Source organism: Typha latifolia, chromosome 8 (assembly GCF_019914945.1).
Source record: "Typha latifolia isolate L0001 chromosome 8, TyphaL0001v2, whole genome shotgun sequence".
Taxonomy (NCBI): Eukaryota; Viridiplantae; Streptophyta; class Magnoliopsida; order Poales; family Typhaceae; genus Typha; species Typha latifolia.
In genome coordinates this window covers 12,001,432-12,023,822 of record NC_133093.1, presented here as the reverse complement: position 1 = coordinate 12,023,822, position 22,391 = coordinate 12,001,432, and the positions used below count along the sequence as shown (strand labels likewise).

Below are 22,391 nucleotides of genomic sequence, written 5' to 3'. Positions count from 1 at the left end.
TAATTAATTATGGTTAAAACTTAAATCTAAAATTATATTATGAAAACATCCTTTTGTCCCTAAATTGATTAAACTGATTCGAAACTATCTAATATTATATGTTATCATGCAACAATAAAATAAAGTCTTAGCTTGTATTAAAAAAAATAAGAAGAAGTGATAGATATTTTATAGGGATAATTACACTGCATTGTTGCTCATTTTCTCACGTACCTAATTTCTTTTTAATTATATAAAACCTTCGTAAATACTTCTTATGTTAGATTTTAAAAATCATTTATGTCCTCTGTGAACTATTTTATAAATAATTATAGTAGAATTAAAAGTAAAATAGTCATTTCTACAGTTTAACAGGTCAATATCTATTAAGAAAAAAGAGTGGATGTGTAAATATATAATAATGTAACAATTCTTATCATACTCATCCATATATATTTTTGTTAACTTTAACAATCATATGATAAATAAAATAAAATAAAAATATATATATATATAGTTCGGCAAAATCTAATAATAGAATATTAGGAATTCCATACAACTTGCTCTATAAATTTAATGTTTAATATAAATATAATAAAGTCTACGGAGGGCCGGAGAAACACATATCGCCTCGGTGACTAGCTATGCCGATGTGGACAATTTAATAAAATATAAAAGGAACTGCCAACCGACCAACGATTTTTCTATCATTAAACAGTATATTAGTTGGGATATTTTGTTTACATAACAACAGCTAATATCAAGATTACTTCATTATGAATTTAATTTTAATCCGAGTCAGCATCCACTCTGGATCTCAGGCGCGTGTCACACACGCTGGAATGCAATCAATCTTGGCCAAGTCAACAAGAAGAAGTCAAAGATTTTGAAAAATTTACCTGACCAATCAACGCTAAGTAGATTGACTCTGATCCTAAGTAATTATTGTGGAGAAAAGTATTTAGTAATTTTACAGTTTGGTTTAAGAGCTTAACTCGATTGATAGCTCAATGGTACAGTTGACTTGGAGGAGCAGCTCGACAGCGAATGACTTAGAGCAGATATTAGCTATGTCGGAGCAATTATTTGACGACGCACATAGTTTAAAATTTAGACTAAGTGACTCCATATCTAAGTAGAGTTTGCACTAATATCTATCCTTTTGGCTATTGAATTAAAAAAAAAAAAATTATTCCAATCTACAAACCCTATTCTCGGAAAAGGATGGGATTGGGGGGGGGGGAGGTATGTGGATGGATGCCAGCCTAAGATTATGATATCGTGACACGGCATTAGGATTATCCCATGTATTGTTTATGGTGGCCATGTCATGGACCATGCCACCACTTGGATTTCCTCACATGATTTCTGAGTATATTTATTTTTAAATAGTAACCATTCAATAATGGTTGGATTTCCTCGTATTACTCCAAAATAGCCCAACTATATAACTATGGGAAGTCTCCACTCATGACCAAGATGACATCAACTAATTAATCACTATCAACCAAGGTGGCAGAGTATTCCAAGTTACAGGAGCTTGGGCTATATTGATCGATTTATAGATTAAGCAACACTATTCTAAATTTACAACTAAATATTAAATTATTTTTATTCTAATTAATAAATAGAGTTTGTACTAGTTTGAATCTTATCCCACGTATAAGCTTAATTACAGAACACTTTATTTTAAATTTATATAAATCAAAAGTAATTCACATTGCTAGGAGTATTTTGAGTCAATTACTATTTTTTATTTGTACTTTACAATTAAACACTCAATTTTTCTAATCTAGATTAAATGTATAATTTTAAGAGTATGAAATAAAAATAGCTACTCTACTCTAGACTATAACACATAATATTTGAAGGTCATGTAGATATAATAGTTATCTTTATTGGGCCTGGGATAGGCCATAGAAAATTGAAGCCGGGCCTCTTGGGCCACTCCTATTGCATTAACTCTTTATTTATTTATTTATTTATTTATATATATATATAGGTTATCTTATACATTGCAAAGTTTTATAAAGATATCTTATAACTTCTGTTCCCAGTATGTTATTTTTTATTGTGATATATAGAGATATCCCTTGGATTAGAAGAAAAAGGTCTGTCTATAAGAAGAGACTACTTTTATTGTAAGGTATTTTGGATGGCAACACTAGGCCTTCCAAGTTCCAAATATCCCACGACTAAACCAGTGGGAATTAAGAGAGGGGCAGAGGAGCTTTCTCAATGTTGACGTCTCTCCTCGTCTAAAGAAACAGTAACGTGCTTCCTGCTAATTGACCCATTTTAAGTTCGTGGATCACAACACTAAATTCTCTCTCTTTCTCTTTTTAATTTTCACTTTCGCTCACCTAACAATAGACGTGCTCCCAAGTTTCAATCTCTACATTCTTAACTCTACTCCATTTCATCCTATTTTGTTCAAAAGAAAAGAAAAGAAAAGAAAAATGATCAGGAATTGAATGTAAGACGATAAAAGAGAGAGTTGTTCTGCTTGAAAATGATCAGGAAATGAGAGTAATATATGTAGTTTTATATATAAATATCATTGCCAGATATAAAGTGATATACAGTAGTAACTTATATCGATTTCGATTGCGACGAAGTTGTAAAAATGAATTGATTTTCCTTTTTTACCCCTTGGCACCAGGGTCAAATCCGTCCTTTTTCTCAATGATAAAAACACCACCTCTTGAGCTCGGAGTATTACTCGGAAACGCAAAATGGAAGCCGGCGGCCCCCGTCCCCGATCCCCGAAGCCCCTCCACCGGACCTACAGCGGCGCCGCTCGCTTCTTCCACGTGCCCTCTTCTCCTCCTCGTCCTCTCTCCTCCAACCTCTCCCGCTCCCTTTCCGTAATCCGATCCAAGCCCAACTCTGCTCTCATCCGTCTCCCGGCCCCGAAGGAGAACCACAACGCCACGTCACCCCGTCTGCTCCCCTTCCCCGGAGAAGGAGAGCCACAACGCCAACGGACGCCTCGGCCCTGTGCCTCCGCGTGGGCGCTCTCCCCCGGGCGAGCGCCGCCGGCGAAGGGGAGGAGAGGAGGCGGAGGAGGAGGAGCGGTCTTGGGGTTGTTCAGTGGTAGGAGGAAGGAGGCGACGGGGAAGGAGGAGGCGGCGCACCGGCTAAGGATGGCGACGGCGAGGTTGATGCAGTGGCGGTTCGTTAACGCGCGTGCTGAGGCGGCGAGGGAGAGGGCGAAGTCGGCGGCGGAGGTGAGAAAACGTCGACGTGCTCTAATTACTGACAATGTTTCACGAAAATGAAATTTTAGCCGAAACGACAGCAGAGCATATGCATTTGCGACGTGGCAACCGTTGAATGGCTGCCGACTGCCGAATAATATGACAAAAAATTGATGTTATTATGATGAGGGGGTTTAGTACAAGTTTTATTATGTCAACGAGAGAGTCAACGTGGCCAAAGAACTCATCTCAGCTTTCCTCTCTTACATCTAACTGTACATGTTGTAATTACGTATACTGTAGCAACTGCCACAACAAAATTTTGCACCTTTTTAAAAATATTTCAAAGTGAGTAATTAATGATCCAAAACTTAAGAGGGTAGTATAGATGTAATCTAATTTCTAGTATAATTATATATATATATATATATATATATATTTTTTTTTTTTTTCAGAAGAAGCTCTTCTATGCATGGCTGAGAGTCTCAGAGCAGAGGAGTATTGTAGCAGCGAAACGGGTCGTGGTCCAAAGAAGGAAGCGGAAGCTAAAGTTGGTGCGGGTTTTAAACCCGCAGATCCGACTCCTAATTAAATGGGAGCCATTAGCTAAACAACACATCGAGGCTGTGTCCTTATTGGGTCGGGTTTTGGGTGCAGCTTCCACCTCCGTTCCGCTAGTCGAGGGCGCCCAGGTAATAATTAAATTCTCTCCTGGAGGCTTTTCGCATGCATACACCCTTTTAAAATCTCTTACATATATATCCTTCAAAACATTTGGGCATTTAAAGGTATCTATATCTTTTTATCTACTAAATTATCAAACCTTTTTTTCTATTAAATGTTCTCGTCCATTTGAATACTTGCTTAGAAGGATGGAAACATGAAAAGTTATTTGACGGCTAGAAAAGGAAACCTTATCGCATGAAGATAATTTCAAAAAGGCAAATATAATACCCACTTCGATCTATAAGATCAGCAAAGGTAAGACGTCCCTTTTTCTATTCCGACTGGCCAACAAATGGATAAAGGTATACTAAAGGAGTCTATGAATATACTTTTAATCGATTTTTGTCTTAGTGGGACTGACAACGAACGATAACTTTGGCATAGAAGAGTTTGCTACTATTGATGAAAAGTATTGATCTCCTAATCGTTTTTTATTGTGTGTTTATTTACTTCGTATTTTTTTTCCAGGCCAACATGGTGTCGTTGTATAGATACACTCGCATATCAATGGAGATTATGAAGAACATTGAAGCTAATGCGAAGATCTTTTATTCAAAGGTTTGTTCTCCTATTTAACTTAATTTGAATTCAGAAGAAAGCTACCAAGGGGCTCGTATTATTATTATTATTATTATTATTATTATTATCTATATTTAACTTTCTACGCAGGCAGGCAATATCAGCGCAGTACTTTGTGAATTAGCCGAGACGATACGATTAGAAATAGAAGGTCTTGAGGAATTAATTAAGCTGTCTAAGATCATCACGTCATTAGAGGTGGGTGTTAGTTTCTTTTTAGATTTAATTAATAAGTTTTCGTTGCTTATCATTTGAGATTAACCTTTTTGTTTTTCTCGTACAGATGCATGAGTTAAGCCTTAGAGCATGCCTAATCCAAGAAGTGAAAGAGAAGGATGATAACATCGATTAATGATATCATTAGTCTGTGATTAGCAGTAATTGTGCCAATAGCAATCAGAACAGAGCATGCAGTTCCTGGGATTAGCTTCTAACCTCTTACTGTAAACAACTATGGTATATACGATGAGAAGAAGTACAAAGAACTCGAAGCCAGGGAATATTTATGATAATTTTACTACCATCTTGTGTGTGTGACAGTTTATACCGTTGTGTTCATAACTTCTGCTTGAGATTTCTTTTCCTGATTATATTATGCCAAAGAGACGTGTAGCATATCTTTAGCATCACAATATACATGGTTCAAGAACTAGTATTCAACAATCTTCTCATTGGCTATGCATTACTTCAATTTGAACAATAAATGTGGACAATGATGTCCCAAGGATAAGAGTGATATGGATATTGGTAACGCGAAAAGCTTTCAAATTTGTCATAAATGTAGCTGTACTTCCCACACTGGTGTAGTGATTTATGGCAAAACAGAGCCTCTTGTACTTGTTCCCATATCTTGCACAGCAAAAAGGAAGAATGAGATGTTATGATCGACAATTAGATAAATGCTTCTCGCATATGTGTGGGCAGCTTTAGTTCAGGCTCGAATTCACCGAGAGGTGAGAAGTAATGATCAACCATGTCTTCTGATACATGACCAAGACTGGGAGGATCCCACTGCATAAAGATCAGATAATGGTTAAGTCTCCCCACAAGTACAAAATGAAGGATCTGACGAATAAATCTAGGTTACCTTTGGAGCCAAGTCTTTGTCAACCAACCGTGCTCGAACACCCTGCAGAACCACGAGAAAAGTTGGGAAATCCTTGTAATCAACTTCACGTGTTTACAAATAAGAGTGCCTTCATACCTCGCAAAAGTCATGAGAAACATTCTTTGAGATACCGTGCAGAGACATTCGATATTCTCGAACAAGACATTCATCCAAAGTCTGGAATCGACCTTCGCGTATCTATGGAACCACCCAGACATATAAGAACACAACTGCAGAAAGCAGTAAGAGGTTTTGCTGAACTTACTGATCTTAGCGACACCTTCAAACTCAATGGAGAGGCTTCCTTAATTTTCTTGAGTGCAGAAGTACACCAATCTTGATTTGTTCTAGCTGCCTCACTTTCCTGATTGTTGAATATAGAAAGTAGACCATAAAGGAGATAGACGTGTTACCCAAAATAGAAAAGCCAACATACACAGGAACTTTCCTGCAGTCCATTGCATCTTAATATACAAGACCCAGAGCTACACGTTCACTTAAGAAGGAATTGTCTAATGATTTACCTGGTTGCCAAGAACTAATAAATTTAGGCAATGGCATCTCAATTTCTTATTTAAGAAAGAATTTCAATAGCTACAAGGAAGAAGTATTTATTATGCTTTCCTTGCATCCTAAATAGAGAGTGGGTCCTTGCAGGTTGAGATAGTCTTTGCAGATGAAGGAAATAAATTAGTTTAGTGAATCTATTGTCTGTCGGAGAATTGCTAAGATTATATTGTCAACTAAGAAGAATAATGTACAGAATGTTTGACAGGAGTCCTGATTCAGATGGTACTAATGTCTCGAGAAGATTAGGAAGAAATAGGAGAGATTGCGTGCCAGTAGCAAATACTAATATACCTTTGAGAAAATGAAAAATACAATAAGATTGATTGTAATTGAAACCATAAAAATTGCCAGGAACAAGTAAAAATTTGTCATATTTCGTTTTTTGCCCAATGTAATAGTCCTTGAACCATAAGCTACAAGCAAAATGTTCTTAACGAATATAAGGACACCACTCACCAGAGCATCCACAATCTCCTCAACTGTTTCGTGGCCAAAACACTTATCAATCACCTCCAACCTGAATGCATTGCACAAACATAAAATAGCACATTCCATAGATTCTGCTCGAGATCAGAAATTAATTTCGATATACCAGATACTCGAAAGATATTCTAATTAGTAAAAGCCATATTCCAAAACACTGGGGAAAAAATTTGATGGAAGAGTCTCGGCATGTTGAACATGATAACAGCTTTAATCAACACATAATTTCCACAAAAAACTGCTAGGGATTAAAAAGAACCTCACCTATTAATGATGCTCTTTTTATCTGGGTAGACAAGATCACCATACTCTGCAAGAGTAGAGTCTATAACTGAAGGATCATCAGTTACCAACTTAGCAAGTCGTTCATCAATCAAACCAAGATGCTGTTGAAAAGTAACTCATTACAGAGGGGTTTTAATGAGAATTCATACAGGAGTGAAATGGAGGGAAGAGAAGAATACTAACAGCAGTCATTGAATAGTGTGTAGCAAGACCAACAGCAAGCATGTCTATGCCATTGAGCCTTTCACCTGTAAGAGCCAAGTATTCCCCTGCAAAAAGAGCATAAATGCTTACCAAAGAAAAAAAGAAAAAGAAACACATCACACAAATCAATGAGAAGCCTATCGTGTGTGGAACTGATAGCCAAGCATAAAAACCAAGCTGGAATATTAAAGCCGCAGTGTAAATTGAAATACCAGAAAGGAAGTTAACTCTTGCATAAGCTATTTAATAAGAATATCAAGTTTTGACAATCTATAGACACCAATAAAATGATTACATTTTACTACATTTCAATGCATTCTTCATGTTAAAGATTGTAAAATTTAAGTAGGAACCACCCAATCATCTGGATGGGCGATCTCACTCTAGACCTTACCTACATGACCTGTTAGATGTGATAGATAGAAGGACGCCCCAGCATCAGGATGGAAGCCAATCTGAACTTCTGGTGTAGCAAAGATCTGAAATTGTTAAAATAAGCAGAAGAGCTTTAGGACAAAAGAAAAACACTGCTCAACAAGTTAGTTTTCTCAAAGAGTGTGTACAGACTGTCACAAGCACACTTCAGCACTATAGCGCCCAGCAAACTAAGAGCAGCATGAAACCAATATAACTAAATCAGATTATTGTACAGGTCTTAAGGACTTGTCTGGTATGAAGATAAGTTCCGAACTTGATTGGTTGGTCTCATTTCGTACTTTTGATTTTTTTAGAGTGAACTCGGTTAGGTATAAAAAAGATACAAATATGTTTGTTTACAGAACCGGATTAAGAGTTTATGAACCAATTTAGGGATTCTTCCTGAACTCAAACTGGGCCCTAAAAGAATAAATCTTTTAAGAGAAAAAAGGATGGACTTTTGTATTCAGTAAAATCAGAGCATAGATAGAAGCAAATACATTGTAGAACAAACCAACTTTTTGAATGTGAGGCACGCAAGACTTAGGCTAAACATGATAGAGAGATGACGTCATTTCTGAATTCAATTTAGGAAGAAAGAAAACATGCTTCAAGGGACTAAAAAATTAGCTGGACTTAGTACAAACAGAAATATTGACAGGATTTTCTATAGCAGGTATCTGAATCATACAGTCTTATCAGTTGCAATACGAAATGTTCCAGGAATTGAAACTCCTCCTCCACCCCCCATTGTTATACCGTCCAAAATAGCCACCTATATCAAACAAAAAAAGGTTTTTATTAGAGGCAAGATTTAACAACAGTAATCATTATTACAATGTCTGACATGTATCTTATGATGATATGTACTTCAGTTCCAATTTGAAATAGGGTGAATCTACATAGACAAGTCTAATGGTTATGGGCAAATAAGTTCCTCGGTGAAAGATATATGATTGTAAGACAATTATGAAAATGTTGATCAAGGAATCTCATCACTCAGATAGAAGCAAAACCACAGGCTGGATTAAGAAGCCTAGCACTAGCTTGAATTCTTTGTATGTACTGGACTATAAAGATACCCCAGGAATGCTAAGGTTCAAAGTAGACAAGATATGATGTGACCAAAATTTGATCCCACAGAAAAACATTTTAAGGTTTATGACCCTTTTTATGATATATTGTGAACTAAGAAAATTGCTATGATGATGCCTGGTGCATTTGACATAACCTTAAACTGAAGCCGAGTGTTCTATGATCTTATGCGGAGTTTATGGCTCCTTCTATAGAATCATTTGACATATAAATTTGGTGTTTCAGGTTTATTGATCTAATACAATGTGTATCAGATCTTAGGTTACCCGGAATTCTATCTTTTAGGTATATATGCAGGTTCATGTTCCTCTTATAATCGGATATTACCCCCAAATTAGTTTCCAGGCTACAATATGGGGTTTATAACCTTTTTAGGAATGGCATGAACCAAGATTTTGTTTACCAGTTGTGTTCGATTTGACAGAATGTACATCAGATTTGACATGGCCTGAAATTTTTTTCCCAGGTTAACCAAAGAATAGACAAACGATAGTGTTCACCAGAAAAGGAAGAGAGTAGAAAAAGATCCAGTGGAAATAATAGAATAGCGCTAGTAACCTAAAAGTTCTCATAAGAATAATGATTTTCAACCTTATAAAATAACTGAAATTCCCAAATATGAAATAAAACTTACATGTGGCTTCAAATATGTGCCTAAAACATAAATAAACATATATAAGTTCTTGAAGAAATCCTTGCACTCTTCCAACTTCCCTGCATGTGACAAGTAACAACTAATGAACTAGTTGAGCAAAGGGACATTTTAAATGGTAAATTTAAGTAACATTAAGTCTTTCATTCACATCCAAAATCCTTTCGTTGCATAGGGAAATTTTAGTAGCTAGGAAATAGATATTTGGACAAACACAGCAGAACATCTTACCATCATTGATAAATTTGTACAGCGAGACAATATCTCCACCAGCACAAAATGCTCTGCCACTGCCCTTCATTTAATCAAAACCGCATTTTTAAGTTTTCTTCTTCCAGCTAAACAAACAAAGAAGACAATCAGCCAATAGAACTAAGATCCTACCTTCATCATAACAAAACCAATATCAGGATTGTCTTCCCACGATTCATACAGCTTCTTCAACCGAACTCCCTACAAAAGGTCGCACAGACATATCATCGAACATCTTCAATGCATTATCCCAGATGTGGATTGAACTGACAACAGATCACAAAACCGGAAAGTACCATGTTGGTAGTGAGAGAATTCAAGAAAGACGGTCGATTCAGGATCGCCGCACGCGCGCTCGCTTTGCCTTCCACGAGCACCTGAGATCGATGATACATAAGAATAACAGGACTGTAAGGATACGAAGGGGATAGGAAAAGGGATGGGTTTGGAGAAGGACTTCGTTTTGGAGTTGGTCATCAATGGCGGAGCCGGGATGAGTCGAGAGCGCCCTGCGATTCGGAAGAAGGCGGAGGGCGGATAAAGACCGCCGGGCTAAAGCTACGGCCTTTGAGCTCCTCATTGTCTCTCCTGTCGACGGGAAAAATAGGCGAATCGGGTGGGCTTAAGGACAGGAAAGAAGACAGCAAGTTATACCGGCTGCTTCTGTATAGGGTTTTAGACGAATAAGCAATCCGAATAAAAGAGTAAAGAGAAGCTCGGAAGCGGATAAAGATGGGTTTATCCTTGCTCAACAAATGAAATATGGACCAGCTAAGCTAGCACAAATTTTGGTATTGAAAATAGAACCTATTAATGGAATTAGGGAAAGAGATAGAGTTTTCTTCTTTCTTCTTGAGAAAGAAGTTATACGAGTGAAAATTTAATAGTATTTCAATTAAGCCAATGCCATAAAAAAGTTCTACTATCTTATTTCGTAGGATAAGAATTAAATTGTTTCAATTGGGCCAAAAGCAAAGTTTGGGCCCCATTGCCCAAGCTTGGTGGAACCTGTGATATAAAACAACTTCTTCTTTTTTCGTACAAATAAGTGAAATAAAACATATTTTTTTTCCTAGAAAGGTGATAGAGAATTAAAGAATAATTACGTGTATCTTTACAATGAACAAATGGATAAAACGAAACATTTTTGCGGCGCCAACAATGAATTGGTAAAGAAGAAAAGCCCGTATATATTAAAGAAGAAGAAAAAAAATTTTAAAGGGCGAATACAAGGGGCTTTTAATGCTAGAACGATTGAATAACAAATTGGAAATATCTTTGCCTCGGTAGTGGTAGCCAGCCATGCTCCTCACACCACAGGATAGGAGGCTTATTTGTTAGCAATTGATCTCCTAATCTACGTTTATAGCCGAAGAACTCTTTATATGGAAGTTAAATTGTTTCTGCCATTATGTGATGTGGTTTCCTTCCATCTCACCAGTGACTTGAGGAATTCCATTACCTGCAGAGGAATGCAAAGCACATCTCTGTCACACCGATAACTAAAAGAAATGCAAAAGCACTCGCAGAAAGATCTAATCTTTCTTTATTTTTACCTCAGTGGGGTCTCTTAAAGAGTAGAAAGCATCAGTTTCTTTTGGCACAGATGATACTAGAATTCCAAAGCCGCGGTTTCCCTCTCTCAGGATCTGATGTCCACCAAAAAACACTCAAATAAGTCACACAAAAGATAAAGTAGTTATCTTGAAGCCTAAATCATTGTGTCCTCGTCACGATCCAGTACCTTAAATGCATCTTCATCGGTTCGGTCATCTCCAACATAAATTGGAAGCACATCATTGCAATCATTTAGCCCAAGAGATTCAAGCAAAAACTCAACAGCTTTCCCCTTGTTCCAGTCTATAACAGGACGGACCTCCAAAACCTATCGCGAGAACTAGCATGATTATTTAGGATGTCACAGGGAAACAAATAATGTGCTATAAATAGATATATAGATATATCAAGGCCAGTGGATTTTGTTCTCACCTTCCGTCCATGAGTTAATCGTAAGCGGGGATAGGCCTTTAATACATCAATAACGCATTGACCAATGTGATCCCAATTCTGATCAAAAGGAAAAAGTTAACACAGGTTAGACACCATTACTTTCTCCTTTAACTAAATGATAAAGAGTCACAGGATTCATGGAGTGGGCTATACCTTCATATCTACATTACGGTAATGTACAGAGACACAGAACTTATTGTTCTCAACAGTAGCACCATCAATACCTTTAGTAATCTCAACGAGGGATCTAAAAACCTGGAATAAAATAATGTATACCGATGAGTTTGATTCGCTTAACTAGGAGGGAGAGAGAGAGAGTAGCAGAAAAATGTGACTACATACCTCGTCAATCATTGGTATAAATTCACTAGCAGGCTGGAAGAGATTCACCTCCTTACCCTATGACAGAGCAATGTAAAGTAAGACGTGGACATAACATCTAACTGATAAGAAATTTATAATACAGTGGCACCCACCATTGTCAACAAATATATTGATGACAATGATAGGGCATCAAAGATATTGAATGTAATAAAACTTCGAAAGTCAACTGTGTCTAAGACCTCATCTCTAACTCTGCAAGCCATGGCACAAAAATTAACTTGCAGACCTTAGTAAAGTGAAGAATGTGAGCAAAGATAGTGCCTCTTTACCTGCTTGTCCATATAGCTAATGCAGTTTGGATGGTGTCCGGCAGGCTCATATTTTCTGACTGGGCTCATTATGTCCATCCCATGACTACCAGCATAATAGAGTTCTGTCAGTTTAACGAAATCAAAAACCTGAAAAGATGAAAATGAGAATAGTGTTAGAAATCATAGAACTTTCAAAAGAGATCAAGTACAAAAACAGCTCACTTAGATAAACAAAAGCAAGTAACACACAGGGAGATTAGGTACAACACCTTATCACGAGATCTTCCACTAATAATAGCAGTAGGAAGGCATCTTGCTACATTTTTAACAGCAGTACGCATCTGGAAAAGAAATTCATAGTAGACCGAATTAAATCCCACAATAATACAGTGCTGATGTCAAAAGTACAAGTACGTGGACTCTATTATTGAATTATCAAGATTACGAAGTTCACTTACCTCATTGGACATGATAGCATTGTCAGGGTTGTCCACAATAGGTGAAAGAGTTCCATCATAATCCAGAAACAGTGCTATCTTCTTGCCTTCAGCATAGGCAGCTATTTGTTCAAATGAATTTAAGGCTGATGGATACTTCATCTGTAAACAGAGGTGCAGACTAATGAACAACTTCTTAAAAATCTACTTAAATTTATAGTTTTAACAGAAAAAATAGAGATGTGATTTTACCAGCCAAGTACGATATGATGCGTCTACTTCATCTGATGCAACGTCAAAGCCAATATCTTTGTATAGCTTTTTACGTGGAGGCGAAGATGCTATCATGGCATCAAGCCAAGAATTAGCACGTACCTCATCAAGCTTACCAGGTATACCTTTTCTTCTGGGAATGTTTAAGTACAGCCCAGAAGAAGGATATCCTGTGACAGGGGTTGTTGAATAAGGCATCACATTAGAAGGCAATCCAAATCTTGACTTGTTTACAGGCACAGGATCAGTGATAACGGGAGAACTATGATTTGCCTTCAAATCCATCAGGGTCTCCAAATTAATGTAGGAGTTCTGGTCGGTGTGGTAACTAACAGCCAGCTCAAAAATAGTTGAATAAAACTCGTGTATCTTCTCTGCTTAACCAACCCTCTTGTCAATGAAAAACCACCTCTTTAATGTATTCTTGTCACTGCAGTTGTGCATGCAGTCCATCAAGCGGATATTTCCTGAAATCTGGTCATAATGTAATTGTTGGATTAAAGGAGGAATACAAGTGCATCACTGAGGAGCTACGGAATAAGTTTACCTACCTTCTCATCTCCAGAAATATAAAGCATCTATATCAGAGATTAGACATTTCAGAGCTGAACAACAGCAGAAATCCACTTCAATGAGGTTGCTCACTGCAGGAAGCAATTTGATCTCTTTGCCTACAAGAATCGATCAAACAATTATATAAAAATGCTATGCGAAATCCCCATGGCACATTAAAACTGAAAAAAAAAAAACCCATAAATTAAAGAAAAGCATGTGCACAGATAACATTACATGTTTTTTGACATTCTAGAGGAATATGTGACTCAATATGCTCTACTAGGAGACCAGGAGTCTAAGAGCATGAACACAAGAAGGGGAAAAAATTAGCAGGGTAATATTCTCATGAATACCCTTTCTTTTATCAACTAGGCAATATTTTTGAAAAAAAAAAAGCAGGCTAATATTGTGGTTTTTAATAGACACAAGATTCGAAACAGAAAGGAAGTTCTGATTTTAAAACATTAAAATGGTCTTCAAGTTAGCAAATATGACCTCCAAACATATCCTAGCCATACATAAAACATCAGATATCCATCCTTAAATATCTAAATCTATATTAAGAGCCAGTAACTAAGGATAAGCACGATTATAGCACGTCCTACGGATTACCTCAAAGGACGTACGCATTGATATATAAAGGTGGCTATAATGTATGACATCTTCCGGAAGAGACAGAAGGCATAATATTATGTCTTTAGGCTGTTCAATTGCTATATAATAAAAATGACACCACTCCAAAATAGCAATTAAACTACAATGCACTGTCATCGAAAAGAAAAATATAAAAGACAGCTCAATCTCGAAATCTGGTGCAAGTAACGTTAAGAACTGGATAGAGAATTAGAGATTGCTATTTAGACATTTAAAAATAAAATAAAATAACACATTTAACGTTAGACGGTCTTCATCAAATGAAAAAATCGACATGAGAGCAAGAAAGAAGAAGAAACAGAGCAAGAACTACCAGGAAATCAATTTCCCGGTACATGCCTAGTATTGGGGAAGTAACCAAAAGATTCAATGGCATTGTTTCAAGATGGGAGATTGACACGAATACGAGGGTACTAGCACTTTAGTCCAATCTCAGCCAAAGAGCAAAAGCAGCATTGCTACCGATAGCATGGCTCAAAATTTGCTTGCTGATGGGGTAAAAATACAACCTTCGCCATTTAGAGGTAAAGAGAAGATATCTAGCACAAGGCCACAAGCACATGCAGTACCACAACTAATTGAGTTAGGTATCACAACAACCAAAACAAATCTTTTTTCATTAAAATCAAGAACACGGTAGGTGCGCTACGAAGAAATCTAAACAGGGCAACGAAAACCACTAATCAATAGAAAGCGATGGGGATCCCCCCGCCAGTACTCTCTAACATGGGGAAGGTTACATTAGCTGTGGGTGTTACATCAGGGAACACAGATTGGTACCAAATTTGGCGTCGGTTGGGTTTCTTTTTTTTTTTATAGTTGAAGCTCTTAAGGTACAAATCTCGGGTACGAGACAAACCGGAAAACAATGGGCACCCACGGACGTCGACTGACAAACGCCGACACATAGCTCGAGGGAAGCAAACCCAAGAAGAGGAAAAAAGAAAGAGGAGATCCCACCCCTCCACTCTCATACAATAAGAAAGTTTTAGATTCGAGCTGAGAATTCGAAGATCCAACACGTCGTACCTGGTAAAATCTTGAAACGAATCCAACCGGATTTCTACAATGCCGAGACGAGGAGAGCTCGGAGAGAAGGACGAGGGAAAGAAAGCGAGCTCGAAAATATCGAAATAAATAAGAGCGCACGAAAGCGAAGCGAAGCGAAGAGAAGAAGGGAAGAGAGGAGAGGAGGTTTGAGGGCGCTATTTAATAGAATAGACTGGTAAGGCCGCAAATAGACGTGCTCCTCACGTAACCAACGATAGAAAAAAGAAAAAATTAAAATAAAAATAAAAAAATACTTTTGGAGGGGTTGTGGTGGGGGTGGGGGGGCACCGAATTTACCATTTTGTCCTCACCTAGAAGCCCCAAAATAAACACCGAATCACTCGTTTCTCGGGCCACCTCCATTTTTCACATAGAAGGGGACCAGAAAATACGACTCACCTACGCGGCGCGATGTGGACCGCATAAAAGGATCCTAAAACGTTGTGTATAACAAGCAATGCGGACGGCCGCGATGGCTCCGGCTCTGACTCCGTGCGTCGCAAGTCGCGAGTCTCAACGATGTTGCTGTCTCATCCCCAATATCAGACGCGTGGCGAAGCGCTGGATCCAGCTACTGCCACGTAAGTCCGAGCTGCCCTTCGTACTGGCTGGCGGTGGAAGGAGACGAGTCCGACTAACTTCTAAGGATGGCTATGTCACCCTATCAATCCACATATATCCACCTTTAAATAAGTAAAAATAAAAATAAAAATAAATTTAGAGCTAGTTTAACTCCAGCAGAGTGCTACATCTTTTTCTCACGTGCGAGAAGAAGAAGGAAAAATAAATAAATAAATAAATAAAAGAATTTGGAAAGATGGTCATAGTCAAAAGGTGGAAAAAGTGGTGTGCTTTGACCAAAAACAGTTGGTTTTGGTTTACTTCCCGTGAGCTGGAGAGGAGGAGAATAAACATAAGTGGAAGTGGAAGTGGAAGTCAAAGTATTATTAATTAAGTAGTTAAGACAATATTGTTGGGTGGAGGAGATTTGTCAAGTTGCATGACATTGGATTTTAAAATTAACTTTAAGAAATTAATTGGGGTTGGAAAGTTGTGGTCAAAGGGACTTTTTATTTTCACACAATCACACGGCAAAGTGAAGAAGACTAGAGAAAGTCACAAACGTGGGGGTTGTATGCTTGCTTGTATTTAATTATAATTAATTAATAGTATTAGAGAAGAGAAAGGAGGAGTTGCTTTAGGGTTGGTGGGTACTCAAATGGAACAATAATATTCTTTTTCTTTTGCATGTATATGTGATGAAACACACTTGACATTTTAGTAAGTTAATTGTAAATATATATATATATATATATTCCTTTAAAAAAATAATATTTATGTTTTTTTGTTATTAAGATAATAATTTAAAAGTATTACAGAATATCCTTGTCAGAACTATGGATTTGAGGGTGTATTGGTAGAAGAAAATATTAGTATTATATGAAGGATCTTATTAAGGAGAGAAGTTAATTTGGAAAGGTAGGTAAGACCTAAAAAGGTTTCTCATGATTAATATGTTCTTATGAGAGGGACCCCAGAAGTAATTTCTTCATCAATGTTGTAAAACTTATATATATATATATATTGAGAGAGAGAGAGAGAGAGAGATTTTAATTGAAAAAGTTTGGATGTTTGCTTTGCTTACCTAAGTTTGAGGGACACCTCTCCTACTCTGACTAAGCCTTAGATCACCAATGACGAGGACAAACAAAATATTTATATTCACAATCTAATTTAGATTTCAAATTCAAAATATGCATAGTTAAACTTAAACAAATTGAATCATAGCACTAAGATCCCATGTACTAAAACTAGCTAATAGCAATGGCTTAATTACTTCTCTTAAAAAGTTTGAAAGGGTCTATTTGAAAGGAAACCTATAAAATGCATATGATTAATAAGTTCCACATGGCAGGGTTCTAATTGCATATATATATATATATATATATATATATATGCATTAAGTTAATATCCACTTTCAAAAAATTAAAAGTATTATTAATGGACTCCATTCTACACTTTATTAAACGCAGTCAGATAAAGATAGTAAAAATCGTATATATATATATATATATATATTTTAATCCTCGCAATTGGCATCGTGAGAGGGAGGAGTTAGGTCTCCACGTCGGATCCACGTGCCGTCGAATAAAGTTTCGCCGCAAGGGTCCCGCGGACTTCGCCGCCAGTTACCTACACGTGTCGTCCGGCTTCAGGCCCGGCGTTTCCGCGCGCCTCCAACTAACTAATAACTAACGACACTCGTGGGCCCCGCCGACGTGGCAGTGACCGGGCCAAACCCACTAGGTTGAGTCGGTGCTGACGTGGTCCAACAGGATCTATTGGAATTTGGAAGTCCAAATCCGCGCCTGAAAAGTCGGCGCTTCGAGAGATGTTTGACTTTTCAACGTATGGAACGGAAGCTTCCTCCCGATGCAAAATTTCTAGTCACATTAATTAATCAAATATACTTGCGGTGAATAATTTAATTACTTCATATTATTTATTATTATTATTATTATTTATCACTTGATCTATGTATTCTATTTTTATATCTTACAAACATTCTGACGTTAATTTTTTTTAAACTAAATTAAATTAATTATATATATGCAATGGCTAAAGTATTATTGTTTTAATTAATCTGTCTCACTCACCGAGTTATTTTAAAGTATTTATTTACGAAAATAATGGTTAATTGCTAGGTTAAATATAAACTTGGGTGTTTTTGAAGCGTTAGTGATAATAAAATTCTCTAGGTTTCATCTTTTTCAACTATAATACCTTTCCACAGTGTTTACCTGGCACAATTAATTACAACCACAAAAATAATCCTAATTAATAACCAATGAAGCAAACAAATAGAAAACTAGTGTTCAATTCATCCAAGAAATTGGGACAAAAATACCACATAGTCAAACTTTATTTTATTATAACGACTCATTGACATTTGACTATAAATAATGTTTTCGTACGTGGTGAGTTCATAATGGAGTGTAATAAATCAAGTTAATATCTAATATAAATGGTAGTTTAATTGCAATATCACATTGATTTGGACAAATTACCTAACTTTGTTAGCATGTAACGTCTATAATTACGTTATTAGCATCTTTGACGTGATTAACAACTCTTCATAGTCATTGCCAACGCATGAAGGATTCAGAGAGCACATGGAATAGTAGGAATTATATTATTAATTTTGAGTTAGGTCATGGATTTTGTCTCCTATATATTTTTTTTATCATTATAAAATAATATATTTATAGATACTATATTTAAAGATTGGAAAAAAAAAATTAACTATTATATTTAGATATGCAACATCGCTGAGTAATAAATATAACATTGTAGACAGATCCTAACACACTGTTTGCATCCATAAATTATGATGGAAATTTTCGTTCAAGTTCAAGAAATAAATTAATTCCTACCTCCTTTCATTCGATGAGATTAGATAAATTTTATTTCCAAAGAAGAACGGAATTCATTTCCAAATGAAATCTTTTTATGATTACATGCATGCAGGTTTTATAGTGGTCTACATTAATTGTCTTAGTTGAAGTATGGAGGGGATTAAGGCTAATTGTTAAATTGAGGGAGATAAGAGCTAAGATTCTTCTTAGCCAGTGAATATTAACAAGCTGCACTTGTTATCACATGAAAATAGTACCCATTGCTTTGTTTTGTTCTCTTAATTAATGAACACACCCCTCATTAGTTAATAAGCTAATCTGAATGTGGATAAGTATCAAGCTTGGTGATATCTTCTCAATGGATATTAAGGTAGTCAGTCATTATTCATACAAGGCAATGGATGAATGAATAATCTTACACATAGTTGGCATAACGTGGCCAGGAGATCTAGAGAACTTATCCACCCAAATGTGGATAAGTACCAAGTTTGGTGGTTTAATTGTTTTTATTAAGGCAGGATTAGAAGAGCTAGCTGGCTTGGTTCTCTTAATTCCTATTAATTAGTTGTCCATCCTACTAAGAGGTAATATAATAGTAAAAAGAAGATGAAAAAAAAAAATGTCAACTATTCAATGCATGTAATGGTCCTTAACTAAGAGGTACATTCCAAAAATGGAAATGAAGTGGAGTGTGTTTTTTAAAATAAAATAAAATAAAATAAAAGATAAAGTAAATTAAAAACTATAGAAATGTGACAGTGGCTTAATAATTGAAGTTAGTGTGACCATGCATGTAGTTTATTATTTTATTTGATGTCATATAATTAATCTAGTTTAGCATCCAACTTGCATAGAAAATTAAATAATGAACACCAGATTGATCCACAATTATAAGATTTTTCTTTGAATGTACTTGATTTAATCCAAAATGATATTAGAAGATCGAACACTATATTCTAATAAAGAAATCTATGATATCTATCATCAAGAATTAAGAAGAAACTTCAAGTGTCATTTTTCTTCTCTAAATTTTATTAGCACACGATGCATACCTATGCATTTATATATTATTAAAGTTGCCATCAGATACTACATCACATTATTGATTGATTCATTCAGGTAGCAGTCTAAATCAAATTACAACTATATACAAGTCATCATGAGATTACTAGGTTGAAATAAGTTTGCTGGCCAATATACAATCCTAAGACCTCGCTCATTTTAGGAGTAATTTTTTTAAAAATAATAATTTAGAATTTTTTTTTATTTTAGGATAATAATTAAATATTACGATTGTTTTTATATTAGAATATAAGCACTATTTATGAAAATTCTACACCAACACAATAATTAATTTACCCTTAATATATATCACAGTAAATAATTTTATATCAAATTAAAAGATATTTATTATAATTTCATAAGAGACAAAATATTTTTCTATCTTTTTATTTATTTTATATTACACCAAAAGTAATTATTATACTTTTATTATAAAATATAAATAAATATAAAAATAATTATTCTTAGAATAAATTAGTATTTCTATTTATTATTCCTAAACCGAGTCTGAAAATAAAAGATTATATGGGCAATATTTCTTCCATTACATCTATTTTGTCTAAATCCTACTTCACTTATTAAATCAAATAACTGATTGCGGAGTTGATCGATCATTCAGACCTTTTAATTCATAGATGTAGATCTTAACATGATCCACTAGAAATAAAGAGAAAGAGTTTTTTTTTTCTCAACCCATATTTTTTATTTTATTGTTTGTCATTTTAAGTATTATTTAAAATATATATATTTTTATAAAAATTCCTTATCTTATTTGTTAATAATAAACAGAAAAAGAAAAATTATTTTTAAAGTGAAAGTGAAAGCAGACAAAGTGAATGAGGCCTTTAAAGCCTTTCTCTCTTCTAATATTAATGGATCCAAGTGGGTTAATTCGGGGCCCTTGTGTTTGGTGATACCAAGACCACCACCTTTGTCCTTGTGATCTTGAGAAAGGACTAATAAATTCAATTAGATTTTGGACACAAATAGATGGGAGAAAGGCTCCCTTAACCAAACCTAATGGGCCCAACCAATTGTTTGAATCTGGAAAGTGGAGGACAAAGTTAAGAGTACTCTCTAATTCCAACACTACATGGGCTATACTCCATAACATATAACATAATAAAGTAATAGTTTGATCATTGATGATAATTAATTACAGTGATTAAAACTGTGAGAACCAAGGTAAAATGTATAGGCCTTTAATAAAAAAAATTTAAAATAGATAAATGAATCTTTATGAAGCTATGAAGAATTGAAAACAAAGGGTCCAATGAAGTAGATTAAAAGTTAAGGTTATGTATTTCCGATAAGATTCAATTGGAGTTGCAAGCAGAGGAGCAGAGGATTTACACTAATTCATTGCACATGAGACTATTATTGTTTCAAATATTATTTGAATCTTTGGTTTTCTAAAGGATGATAACAATTCAAAAGATAATCCCAATAACCTTTGCAAATTCCCTTCCTTTGATGCATAAAAATTGGATCTTTGACCCAAGATGCAAACCTTGATCGGCAGAGAAATAATTAAATCACCGCGATCCAAGAGCCGCAAGAATCAGGATTAGGACTATCGCGGCGGCGTCTGGCAATGCTCGAACTCCATTGCCATGGCCGGATCGCTGATCTTAAGGACGAATTTTGCTAGTTTCTCGAGGTAGAGGGCCGCCTGGTAGACGCCCAACGCCGCAATTATCTCATCCAACACGCTCCGCCGTAGCCGGTTGGCGTCCAAGAAGACGGCGGCGAGAGCCTCCACCCGGGCTCTGATAGCCCCATCGGCGTCCGCCTCCTTCATCTGCTTTCCCCTCGACGATGCCCACTCGACGGCGGCGGCCTCGGCGAATCCGGTCTGCGCGTCGCCGAGGCGGGCGACGAGGGAAGGGACGATGAGGCGGAGGCCGCGCTCGATCTGGTCGAGCTTGGAGAGGAGATCCCGGGATGGTTTGGGGAAGCGGCGGGTTTCTTGGAGGAGCGAGCGGAGGAGGATGGTGAAGAGGGAGGGGTGGAAGTCGCCGAGGAAGAGGAAGGGGAGCTCGAGGGAGGTGCGGAGGTGGGTGGGGGAGAGGAGCTGTGAAGGGTCGTGGGAGGCGGCGAGGTCGAGGGCGGAGAAGTAGGAGGAGAAGTGGGAGTGGAGGGAGGCGACGGAGGAGGAGAGAGAGGTCGAGGTGGAAGAGGAGGAAGCCGGGATGGAGTGGCGGAGATCGGGGAGGTGGGTGGAGCGGAGGGACTCGACCCATGTGGCGTAGAAGTCTTTGAAGGGTCGGGTGGTGGAGGAGTTCTTCTTGCGACCAAGAAGGCCTGAGAGAGAGAGAGAGAGAGAGAGAGAGAGAGAGAGAGAGAGAGAGTTAGCATTTTTACGATGGTGTTCTTGGACTAAAGAAGAGAGAGAGGAGCTTGCCTGTGGATTTCGGCATCTTGAACGGAAGGTGTTCGACTCTGGTTCCCAATGGACTTCGCGGGAAGGGAGACGAATAGGGAAAGATGGAGAGGAGGGACTGTGGGTTTTTGTATAATTTTTCTTGGAGGGAAACGATTCTCGTGGAGTTGGGCCGGACCTGATAGTAACTAAGAGGAGCTATGTGAGCAAAACAATACGGGTACCTAGGTCCAAGCAAGGCCTGACAAACTCCAAAATCTTAACAGTTAAATGATATATAAACAAAATAAATGCACCAGCCGGGAATCGAACCCGGGTCTGTACCGTGGCAGGGTACTATTCTACCACTAGACCACTGGTGCTATG

At 36.8% G+C, this 22,391-nt stretch overlaps 4 protein-coding genes and 1 non-coding gene across 5 annotated transcripts; 1 reads left to right on the top strand and 4 right to left on the bottom strand.

Annotated features, from left to right (window-relative positions):
- The first annotated feature begins 2,702 nt into the window (after positions 1-2,702).
- On the top strand, positions 2,703-5,147 carry LOC140794204 (QWRF motif-containing protein 7-like). Its single transcript, XM_073146122.1, has 5 exons — positions 2,703-3,209; positions 3,635-3,871; positions 4,374-4,463; positions 4,575-4,682; positions 4,768-5,147. Exons 1-5 carry the CDS (start codon positions 2,715-2,717, stop codon positions 4,834-4,836), a joined length of 999 nt encoding a protein of 332 aa, XP_073002223.1. The 5' UTR covers positions 2,703-2,714; the 3' UTR covers positions 4,837-5,147.
- LOC140794203 (small ribosomal subunit protein mS47) lies at positions 5,125-10,415 on the bottom strand. The gene is made up of 14 exons (XM_073146121.1): positions 10,008-10,415; positions 9,847-9,927; positions 9,683-9,751; positions 9,530-9,593; positions 9,281-9,360; positions 8,243-8,326; positions 7,529-7,613; positions 7,114-7,199; positions 6,910-7,031; positions 6,619-6,679; positions 5,858-5,956; positions 5,689-5,790; positions 5,572-5,613; positions 5,125-5,495 (listed from the first exon to the last, which is right to left on the bottom strand). Exons 1-14 carry the CDS (start codon positions 10,128-10,130, stop codon positions 5,376-5,378), a joined length of 1,218 nt encoding a protein of 405 aa, XP_073002222.1. The 5' UTR covers positions 10,131-10,415; the 3' UTR covers positions 5,125-5,375.
- Positions 10,416-10,595: 180 nt separating this feature from the next.
- On the bottom strand, positions 10,596-15,294 carry LOC140793261 (probable trehalose-phosphate phosphatase 2). The gene is made up of 12 exons (XM_073144634.1): positions 15,144-15,294; positions 13,457-13,576; positions 12,885-13,379; positions 12,654-12,794; positions 12,465-12,536; positions 12,214-12,342; positions 11,903-11,959; positions 11,714-11,815; positions 11,540-11,617; positions 11,295-11,435; positions 11,107-11,199; positions 10,596-11,012 (listed from the first exon to the last, which is right to left on the bottom strand). The coding sequence occupies exons 3-12, from the start codon at positions 13,188-13,190 to the stop codon at positions 10,932-10,934; spliced, it is 1,200 nt and encodes a 399-aa protein (XP_073000735.1). The 5' UTR covers positions 13,191-13,379; positions 13,457-13,576; positions 15,144-15,294; the 3' UTR covers positions 10,596-10,931.
- A 5,621-nt stretch (positions 15,295-20,915) lies between these two features.
- LOC140794383 (protein INAPERTURATE POLLEN 1 homolog) lies at positions 20,916-22,062 on the bottom strand. The gene is made up of 2 exons (XM_073146395.1): positions 22,047-22,062; positions 20,916-21,946 (listed from the first exon to the last, which is right to left on the bottom strand). Exons 1-2 carry the CDS (start codon positions 22,060-22,062, stop codon positions 21,216-21,218), a joined length of 747 nt encoding a protein of 248 aa, XP_073002496.1. The 3' UTR covers positions 20,916-21,215.
- A 254-nt stretch (positions 22,063-22,316) lies between these two features.
- On the bottom strand, positions 22,317-22,387 carry TRNAG-GCC (transfer RNA glycine (anticodon GCC)). Its single transcript has one exon. It is a non-coding gene; the product is annotated as a tRNA-Gly (tRNA).
- Positions 22,388-22,391: the final 4 nt, after the last annotated feature.